The 10,793-nt window shown below is 53.8% G+C and overlaps 1 protein-coding gene and 1 non-coding gene across 7 annotated transcripts in view; both read right to left on the minus strand.

Annotated features, from left to right (window-relative positions):
- The window catches only part of CARS1 (cysteinyl-tRNA synthetase 1), a 56,866-nt gene extending 46,857 nt beyond the window's left edge, over positions 1-10,009 (minus strand). For 2 of the 6 annotated variants that reach the window (XR_005240532.2, XM_008010075.3), the window contains exons 1-2: positions 9,902-10,003; positions 698-946 (exon numbers count right to left, since the gene is read on the minus strand). Coding sequence is in view for 2 of the 6 variants with exons in the window: in XM_008010075.3 (XP_008008266.3) it covers positions 698-946; positions 9,902-9,926 (274 nt within the window). In the remaining 4 variants the exon portion in view is untranslated. Of the gene's footprint in view, positions 1-697; positions 947-7,369; positions 7,473-9,901 lie in introns of all 6 variants that reach the window. The other 4 variants (XM_037998857.2, XM_037998858.2, XM_037998856.2 and 1 more) reach the window with 4 other exon arrangements.
- Positions 1,327-1,489, minus strand: LOC119624685 (U1 spliceosomal RNA). The gene has a single exon (XR_005240834.2). It is a non-coding gene; the product is annotated as a U1 spliceosomal RNA (small nuclear RNA).
- Positions 10,010-10,793: the final 784 nt, after the last annotated feature.

A 10,793-nucleotide genomic window follows, 5' to 3' on the forward strand; every position in this document is an offset into this window, starting at 1 on the left:
GCTGAGGCGGGTGGATCTCGAGGTCAGAAGATCCAGACCATCCTGGCTAACACAGGGAAACCCCGTCTCCACTAAAACTACAAAAAAATTAGCTGGGCGTGGTGGCGGGCGCCTGAAGTCCCAGCTACTCGGGAGGCTGAGGCAGGAGAATGATGTAAACCCGGGAGGCGGGGGGTGCAGTGAGCCCACACCATTGCACTCCAGCCTGGGCAACAGAGCAAGACTCCGCCTCAAAAAAAAAAAAAAAAAAACAGAAAAACTTTAGGATTCAACGATTTTAAAGCTGGAGGATAGACACGCGCAATCTTATGGAAAAAATAAAGAGAAAGAACTGAGTCAACCAGAGCCAGGCACAGCCTTAGCTAAAAATCACAAGGCTAGGGCCCGTGGCCTGGGCATGCTACGTGGAACCCCAGAGCCGCAGCAGCTCTGCACCCCACCACCTCAGGCAATTCTGCCACAACAGTGATGTGAACATCTTGCTCCTGAACACCCAACTCCACAGGGTATGATTTTATCCCAACTTCCACCCAGCGAGCGCTGGATCTGCCCATCCAGGCCACTTGCTCGAGACACACTTGGGCGAGGCTCCCTCTGAGGTATCCACAGGTGCCAGGTAAGCACCAGGGTGATGGAGAAAGCCCTTGACCTTGCGGGGAGAGGTTCTAATGGCCAGGGAACCCACTCTGTTACTCACTTGCTTGGAGCCTGCAGGGCTGGCCTTTGCCACAGGGGCTACCCAGGAGCGCTTCTATGTGCCTGAACCACCGAGCCACGTGGAAGAGCTGGGGGTCAGCAGGCGGGGTCGAGAGCTGCCTGAACGCGTCCACGTCTGCCTGGGACAGTGAGTACCCCTGGACATAGCTACGCGTGCTGAGGTGCTCGTTCAGGGCTTGTGCCCTGGCTGCCTCGTCACTAATGCTCAGAATGGACCTGTAGTCAGGAGCTGCAAAGACAGAGGGCACACGGCGTCAGGCAGCAGGTAGGCAGCCCAGAGGCCGCCAGGCAGAACTCAGAAAGACAGGGACCAGGGGATGGCGCAGAACCAAGGAAAAAGGTGCTCAAGCCCTTCCCTGGACGCCAAACATCCAGAACAGGCAAAGGGACGGGGCAGCGCGTCGACTGGCGTCGGGGGAGTGACTACCTAACAGGTATGGACGGGTTTCCTCTTGAGTGATGAGATGCTTTGGAACTAGACAGAACTGCATGAAGTTAGACAGAAGGCTGCATGACAACATGGTGCACCAAATACCACGGAATTGTGCACTTTTCATTTTAGGTCATATAAATTACTTAGTTTTTAAGTTTTTAATTTATTTTTCCTATCAGGGAAAGCACAAACACAGCTCCACATGATCACAAATTGTGCAGTTCAGTTTCCGACATTTGTGGAAATCACCGGGGTCAGCCCATCTGGAGTGTAAAGGATAAGCCTCGCCTTGGGAGAGCTGCCTACACCATCGCGGTATCCCTCCTGCCAGGTAAGTACGTTACGTGAATTTTACCTCCGTTTTTTAAAACTCACAACAAAAATCTCCCAAACCAAACCAACTTCAACTCTCTTTGCCGCAGTGGCACCCTCTCCCTCTGGGTGCTGGGGGATGAGGGGTAGGGAGAAGCCCACATTGACAATGTGTGCCATTTACACCCCTGTACCAAGAGACAGCTGGACTCTAGTGTGCCTTCTGCAGGTCAAGGCCACAGCCTCAGGAGGACTGAGCACCCTCAAAGGACCAGCCCAAGCAAGCACAGGGTTGCCAGGATAACGTGGCTGCTCCAGCCAGCCTCACCTGGCCCCTGGCCCCTGCCCCCTGGCTCCAGCCTCCTTCCTTAGAGTCTTCAAAGTAGTAAGCATGCACCTCCACCACTCAGGTGTGTCACTCAAGGACCCAAGAGCCGCTGTTCCGCATGTCACCATCGGGAGGATCAGCAGAACCCTAACTTTCACCACTGCCAGCTGTAGACAAGGCTGCCTTGGCACATGCACGCTGACCAGCCCCATGGCATTGGGCACTTGAGCCCCTGCTCACCCTCCTTCTCCTCCTTCATTCTCCCTCTATTTTTTATTTTTATTTATTTATTTTTAGTTTTTAGAGACTGGGTCTGATTCTACTGCCCAGGCTGGAGTGCAGTAGTGCAATCAAGGCTCATCACATCCTCAAAATGCTGGGCTCAAGTGACCCTCCAGCCTAAGCCTCCTGAGTAGCTGGGACTACAGGCACATGCCACCAGGCCCAGCTAATCATTCTCCCTTTAAATTCAAAAGTCACCTCTGCTGAATCGGCAGGGAACGTAGCTCCCTCCCTTCCTGTCAGGAATTAGGGAATAAAATCTGTCTCACCATTCTAAGGAATATCTGCCTGCAATTACCTCCGACACGAGAGTTGGGGACCAGGTGCTGTGTTCACAGCCCGCCTCCCTAAAGTGGGGGCAGAGCAGGCAGATGGTACCAGGTTTTCGGCCAGGGGAGGGAGTCTGGTCCCTGAGCCCATGAGCACAAGTGCATCCAAACCTTGAACCAGTGACTGTGCTTGCTGAGAGGACTGTGGGAAAAGGCCCAATGCTTGCTTCTTCCACGCAGACACCCTCCCACCCGAGTTCACTCAGGGTGGGAAAGCACATGTCTGGCCACCCCTTCCTGGGCACAAGCTGCCCGACATCACCGCCATGGGGCGTGGATGACCTGCACGTCACAGTCCCCCTCTCTGCCCTCTCCCATTTCCTTTTGTCCCCCATCTCTGTGTTTACTCCCTGGCACAGAGCCAGTTACCCCAACCAGACCCACGCAGCTTCTGAAAACGGAGAGCAGAGTGTGTTGTGGGGGTAACTGCACACAAATGCCTTTCCTGCTTTGCCTAGGGTGGGGAAAACCCTTAGTGTCAGGCCAATAACTGGCATTTCCCACAACGCTGTGGTGTCAGCAAAGATGAGTCAGAATGGAGTGCACAGCTGCAGCAGTAAGAATGCCCCCCTGGGTCGAGTTCTTCACCCGCCAGGGAGCCCACGGAGCCACGTGATGCCCCAGGGCCCGGCCTCCATGGCCACCGGAGAGGATATCCTGAAGCCACCTGCAGTAAAGGGGTGGGCACTGTGTGAGAAAGCCTTCCTGAAGTCTCAACATGGATGCAGGGCTTAAAATGACTTCCTGGGATGACTCTCGCTGGTGGGATGATGAGTGCAGTGTCCCTCTAACTTGCCCTGCTTCCCTCCCCCTGCATGGAGCCACCGTCCCATCTGACCCCAATAAGATGGCCACCCACTCCAAGCAGCCAGAGGCACCCAGAAGCAAAGCTCTGGGCACACTCTCTAGCCAAAACTGGAATCACACCCCTTTATGAGTTATCCTTATGAGCAGCTATAGCCAACCCATGGGAGGATCCAGGGCCTCTAACTCAAGAGGCTTTGGATTTGAGAGCCAGTCTTTGTCACCTGGGTTCCTGTAAGCCAGACACCGCCACCTGTAGCCAGCATGGCTCTCCCCTCACAGCCACAGGGCTCCTGCAGCTTTGCTGAAAAGAGAAAGTTCACATTACTGTCCCCCAACACCCACCTCGCCAGCAGCACAAGCCCATCCTCATGCTGGCCATGGGCCCCCACCTGGCTCTCCACACCCTGGTCACGGGGCCCTTCCACCTGCTGCTCCTTTTTTAGGGGGAATGCTCCCCAGACACCAGTAGGCCCCTTAATCCTTCACAGCTCTGCTGGGTGCTGGCTTCCCCACTAGGTCTTCAAGGACTCCTGGTCCATATGGTGCCCGCCTCTAGACCCCGAGTCTGGCTGCTGTTTCTCTCCGCAGCACCCCCGTCTAACATATGCACGCATTTCTTTCCTTCACCATCTGCCCCACTGCTCCATCTACCTTAGTCACTGCTCGATCTTCAGCATCTACAACTGAGCGTGTGACATTCCAGATACCAGCTACAGTTGCTGAGGGAACAGATGAGTGGACAGCAGAATGGCACCACAGAGTGCCTGCCACTGGTGGTGGGCTGGCGTTCCCCTATGGCACTGGGCCTCATGCACCCTTCTCAGAAGGACACTTGCACAAGGACCAGTGCTGGGAACCGGCCACAGCCTCTGCTGCTTTGAGCCCCCAAGTGCTTGCTTAGCAGGAGCCCTGCTGCCCAAAGATACCAGAGACACAAGAACAAGTCACTTTTCACTTCAGCTCTTCCAACAGTCCAAGGAAAGAGAAACACGGGGGCGGACTCTGGCCCTGCTGAAGATGCCAGGGGGGTGCTGGGAGCCCTTGAGGGTCTGTGAGCTCACCTGCCCCATCCCCACAGTTACAGGCCCGGTGTCAGCACTGGCACTGCCAGTGCTTCCCTCTGAGAAAGGAAGGAGGCTGCTTACATGGAAATGCGCTCTCCTCCCAGCTGGAGATGAGATCAGGGAGGACGGAGGCGGAGGCAGACCCACCATGGCAGCTCCAAGCACCCCAAAGCGAGGTCCTAGAAAACTAACTCTAAATAAATACCAGACTCCTACAAACTCTTTTGCAGAGCAACTTCCAACCAGGAGACTTCTAGTTTAGCTGGACATTTCCCTCCAACAGCTCTGCAGCTGCTAGCAGTGGTCCCATTTCATGATAAAGAAAATGAAGTTCACTAAAGATTAGAGAACTTGTCAGAGGGATGGACAGAGCCGAAGGTGAGCCTTGTCCCCTCACAGCTCAGGCCTCAGTTCGAAAGCTGTTCCCCGATGCTGACCCTCCATACTCCTCTCCTGTCTCCTCCCTGAGCCTTGGTCTTCTGCAACTGCTCATGCCTGGGTTGGGCTAGGCAACAGCAGCATCCTGAGAAACAGTGACACAGCATCGGCCTCCAGCTCAAACAGCGAGCTGACAGGCATGCGCCTCTCACACTCAGAATCGATTCTGATGAAGAGACCACCAGCAACGGCCTGAACACTGACAGTGACGGTGGTTGATGAGAGGGGGTTACAGGTGATTTTAATTCCCTCTTTTTCTTCATTGCTCACATTTTCTGCAGTAAGCATCTGCTATTTTTAAAATGAGAAAAACATAAAATGTCCTAACGGCTGCAGTGGCTTTTGAGTGCTGAGGAAGCAGTCTGGGAACTGAAGCTGCTGCAGATCCACTCTCTGGAGATCCGAGGGGCGGCCCTGACACCCTCCAGGGCTGAGTGCCTACACTCACACCCACGGCGGCATTTCCTCATGGTAAAACACGCTCAGAACGTCCGCCTTGTAAAGCTACAGGCCATTAAGTCAAATTACACTTGTAAAATGTTTAAAAGCTGCCTGGCACAGAGTCAGGGGCCCCATTTGCCATCATTATTATCATAATCGCTCTGGTATTATTAGAGTTATGGTAATAGCTGCATGCTACACATAGAGAATTTCCTGGAGTTCTCCTGGGGATCATGCACTCATTTTTATTTAATTAATTTTATTATTTTAAAAGTTTATTACCAAATCTGCCTTGATCTTGGATCACATCATTCTTAAATGTACCGTCTAGAGCAGCCTAGACTACTCATCAAAAGGGAACCAAGTCCACACTTGAGAAGGATCCTCTCAGAGCAGAAAGGTGCTGGTGCCCAGGGAAGCAGAGGAGAACAACAGGCTTCCATGAGATGGACGCAGTCAGTCATTTGGGTAATTGTGGTAGCTGCATTTAAGTGTGTCTCGAGGAAACAAATAAAAATAGATTAGCTATCAAGTGGTCATGGGTTTGAGCCAGGCTGTGGTCTATCAGTCTGATGCTGAGATCAGATGAGAACACTTCTGAGCACATGGAAAACCTCGCAGGGACCTGTTCCTCGACACTGGCCCTCACTGTAGAGCCTGCACACTCCGTGCTGAAACTCCTGCTCTGCCCTCATGGGAAGGAATCTCCACTACCGGGTGACCCTGTAGTTCAGTTCACCAGCATATTGAAGGACATGGCAATGTCCCAAAGGTGGAGGGTGGTTATCACTGGCTACAAAGGTGGAGTCTCCACAGAACATTTGTTGAAATCAAATGCAAGTACCAAGCAATCACTCAGCACAGATACCAAAACAAATCTACACCAAATGAACCACATCCCAGACACGTCAAACAACCGTGGCAGTGTGACCTCTCCCTCTCTCTGGCTCTTTCCTATCAGCATTTATTTATTTATTTTATTTTATTTTATTTTATTTTGAGACGGAGTCTTGCTCTTGCCACCCAGGCTGGAGTGCAGTGGCATGATCTCGGCTGACTGCAACCTCCGTCTCCCGGGTTCAAGCAATTCTCCTGCCTCAGCCTCCCCAGTAGCTGGGATTACAGGCGCCTGCCACCACACCCAGCTAATTTTTGTATCTTTAGTAGAGACGGGGTTTCACCATATTGGCCAGGCTGGTCTCGAACTCCTGACCTCAGGTGATCCACCCACCTTGGCCTCCCAAAGTGCTGGGATTACAAGTGTGAGCCACCATGCCTGGACTCCTATCGGCATTTAAACCTCTCCCGGCTGCCCTGTTTCTCTTCCTGCCTTCCCTTGAGGCTCTCCCAGCTCCACTCCAGGCATAGTCCTGGTCTGCCATCAGTAGCAGAATCTGGGGGCTCCATAGAAGTCACATTCTTGCACCCACCAGAGACCTGCCAAATCAGAATCTCTGGGGTGGGCCCAGCAAGTAAGGTTTAAACTGGCTTCCCCATGGGTGGGCAGCTCGCTAAAATGCAGACCCTTTTACAGCAGGTCTGAGTTCCTAAGAAGTGCCTCAGTTTGGTGGGGGTCTGCACCCCGCACTCACTCTGACCCTTTGCCCTCTGAATCTGCTACTTCTAAGGTCCCACCAGGGTCCTCATCTTGTGGGTGTCCAGGCAACACCTCACCCTGCAGGTTACTCCCTTTCTGCAGATGTTTCCCTGGTCCCACCCCGCCCCCCACCCTCTACAGCGGCTCCTCTTGGGTCCTTCCCAGTGACCCACTCCCTACCTAAGAAGTGCTCAGAAAGAGGACTGGAAAAAGCCCCAGACATGAATCGTGGGGAGGAGAGAGGGGCATGCACCCCTGCTCTCACCAACTAGGAGCCAACACCACCCACTCCCAGAGACCAGAGCCTCCTCCCACAGGTGAGGGCTCACTCACCCGCCCTGCTTCCATCTCTCCTGATCACCAGCCCCGGAGGTCCAGCTGTCACTCGTTCACAAAGCTGGCCCCCAGGCATCCTCTCTCACCCCCAAGAACGGCACCTTCATCTTCCTCCTTACTGGCAGGGAGGTTATTCATTATTAGGGAAATCCAACATCCCTCACAGTGAGCCTGTGGGGTGATCAGACAGCCATATTGCCACCCAGAGCACCCACAATGGAAATGGCTTGATCTCTATCCCAAGGGTACTACCTAAGACTCTTCGAATATCTGGAAATATGGTACCTGAGTTCACAGAGGCGCAAACATTTCACGTGGCTCTGGGGAACACATCGAAGGGCATCAGCTTCATTCTCATCTGCCTTAACTCGGTTGAGTTACTCTGAGTCTGAAGAGAATCATCAAAGGCAGCACAGCACAGTAGTTAAGGTCCCTATTGAGTCAGGCTGCCCAGGTTGGGAGCCTGGCTGTGCCTCTGGCTAGTCATGATGGTGGACAGATTGCTTGACTTCTCTGAACCTCAGGGTTCTCATCTGTACAAGATGCCAGCAGGATCTTCCTCAAAGGGGTTCCTCCAAGGGTGGCAGGAGATAACAGATGTAAAGCATTTAGAACAATGCCTGGCAGACTCATGCTGAAAAAATGCTGGCCGTGTTATTATGAAGACCCTTGAATTAAACTGTATAAAAATTAAACTATAAGTCTGACCTAATGAGCAGTCACCCAAGAGGTATCCCAAGTCTGTATGGAAAGGCCCTGAGGTAGGCTCCGTCTACCCCAGAAATCTCAGAAATGAAACTCATCCTTCTGAAATACTCCGGCCCTTGGACAGGCACCAAGCCTATGCACCTTCAAGACTACAAAGGAGAAGCTGTACACCCAATGAGATCATGAAGAAGAAACAGACGTTCTGAGTCAACTTAGGGAAGATGGTACAAAAATGAGGGCCGGCCTCTTTGAAAAATCTAGGAAGATGATCACTGAAAGCATTTACGATTGGATTTTATTTCCTGTTCTCATCTTTGAGAGTGTGTGTGTGTGATGGGAGGAGCTGATAGTAAAGGGCAGGTGGGCCATGCCCTGGGGCAGAAGAACACCGGCTGGAGATGCTGCGCACAGGTTGAGGACCGGGCAAGCTGCCTGCTGCCCTGAGAGCCGGGAGTGGGCAATCCCAAGCTACCTGGCAAGCTCCAAAAAGAAGGCAATTCTTCCAAGGCTCTGAAAACCTAAAATTCTGAAGCTATTTTTTAAAACAAGATATAAAACACTACTAATACGTCGTTTATGTTCACAAATGAACAAAAACACATTTTTGCTTTGAAAACAAAAAAGCTCTAGTTTTCAGCATGGACACAGCACTTACTGAGTGTGCCAGGCACTGTTCTAAGTCCTTCCCATCTATTAACTCATTTACGCTCCATGCTCCAAGGCTGGAGCCATTACCCATGGTTTGCTGTGAGGGGGGCGCAGAGCTGGGACCCTGGCCCTGCCAGCGTGGTTCCAGAGTTGGGGCTGTTAACCATAATGCTGTTTTACAGGAATCTGGGTGACTTCTGAGGACTGCTGGCTCTGGGACGGGTGGAGATGGTGCTGGAATCCAGGCACACAGGTAGGGTGGTAGATGGCGTGCCTGGAAGGTGACTACCTCCTGCCACTAGGCACAAGAGTGTAGCCCTGTCATCTGGGTGTCCCCACGCCGCCAGATTACCCAGGTTGTCAGAACGACCTATCTATAACTCAATAAACCCTCAGGGGCAAAGGGCACCACCGGATGCCAAGGAAATCCTGGTGCGATCTAAACTGACGATAGGGCCTGGAGGTGTCTTAGAAGAACTTGCACCTAATTTTTGCAGCCAAGAGAATTAAAAACTAGACACTGAGAATGTTTCCTTTGGAAAGCCTGCTCCAGACTGTCAGGAATCTGGGCTTTCTGATTCAGTCTCTTGCCTTTCCAGCACCTAAAATTTTGCTGGAGGGACAGTGAGAGAAGACCCACTGGTCTCTCGAGGTCTACCCGCTGGTGACATGAGGGACTGGGGGAGCTGACAGAGCTGTGTCCCTGGGGAACCTCCCAGGTTGGCAATAAAGTGGGTCAGTAATGCTCTCACAACCAGCTTGCAGTGGACTGCCTGCGTAACTGGAGATGAAAGCCTTCGTAAAGCCCCAAGCCCTTTTACTGGGTGTACGCGTACCCCTGGCGTCCTCTGCCCCATTTCCCTAAGTACCAACCTCAGGTGTCCTCCGCCCACCTCCCGGAAGCTGCCAGGTCTGGGCAGAAAACCAAAACAACCCTTGGGCCTTTGTCTCCCCCCCAAAGTCCAGCTCGGGCAAGAGGGGGCGAGGGCCCGCCCAGGCACCGGCTGGGGGGAGGCTGTTTGTTGTAGGGCCACCTCCCGGGGTGAGGATGCAAGGGGACCTCGGCAGGAACCAAGTGAGGAAACTGAGGCTGGGTGGTCTGGGCAGCTCCCCGGCCGGGCTCGGGTCCCCGCGGGTCTGTGCTCCAGCCACGGGTCCGGCAGACCCTCACGCAGCGGTCCCAGTGGCCGTCCCTCGGAGCCGGGCACCCGTTGTCATTCGGATCCTAGGACGTGCCACCCCTCGAACCTCAGGACCCGCCGCCCCTCGGACCCGACGACTTGCTGTCCCTCAGACCCCGGGCACTGCCGCCCCTCAGACCCAAGGACGTGCCGTCCCTAAGACCCCGGGCACTGACGCCCCTCAGACCCCAGGCACCCAGGCCCCTCAGACATAAGGACTCGCCGCCCTTCGAGCCGAGCACCCCAGCCACCCTCAGCCCGGCCCGGCCGCGCCGCTCACCCTGCTGCCCGGAGGAACCTGCCATGGCTAGGAATCCCTGCCCCACAGCTGCTGCTACAGACACTTCCCAGAATCTGATGCAATCACCGCCCCGGAAGTCTCGCCCCGCGCCGGGCCCGTCTTCCGGGACACGCCTAGTCGCTAGGCAACCACCAGCGGCTCAGGATATCGCTGGCCTGGAGCATGCTGGGAGCTGTAGTTCAACCCCCGCTCTCTGGAGCATCGCGCGGCAAAGCGTTCGGTGTCCGTGCTGGGAGTAGTCAGCCCAGCCGCGGGGAGACAGGCACTAAAGACTGAGTGTCCTGTAATAGGTGTTTAAGTCACCTTGCACTAAGCGCCGTGAGGACCAGGCCCAGCCTGGAGGTCAGAGGCGGCCTCGGGGCTGGGTGTGAGACGGGATGGTTCCCAGGAGGCCGACCTGGAGCAGGGCCTGGGGATGGTTGAGAAGCGCGCTCCAGGCCTAGGGACCGCCCTGCCAATGACCCTGCGGAAAGCAAGCCATTACGAAGTGTTCCGTGAACAGGCTTCTCCATCTCCTTCTCAGACCCCATTCTGGAGCCATCTCCAACCCCGTTAGGGCTCCTGCCTTCAGTGTGCATGATGTCATCTCCCAAGGATATCCCACCCAAGGTTCGTGCACCCACCCAAAATGAGAGGAAATGCTATTTGAGAAACAGAATTTTAGTATGTCAAGAAAAATTATTAGCCAGGAGTTATTAGCTCATGTCTGTAATCCCAGCACGTTGGAAGGCCAAAGCAGGAAGATCATTGAGTCCAGGAGTTTGAAGCTGCAGTGAGCTATGATTATGCCACTGCATTCCAGCCTAGGCGACAGAGTGAGACCCTTTCTCGAAAAATAAAAAAATCAAAAATCTTCTAGTTACTTTTTGGA

Source organism: Chlorocebus sabaeus, chromosome 1, assembly GCF_047675955.1.
Source record: "Chlorocebus sabaeus isolate Y175 chromosome 1, mChlSab1.0.hap1, whole genome shotgun sequence".
In the NCBI taxonomy this organism is placed as follows: Eukaryota; Metazoa; Chordata; class Mammalia; order Primates; family Cercopithecidae; genus Chlorocebus; species Chlorocebus sabaeus.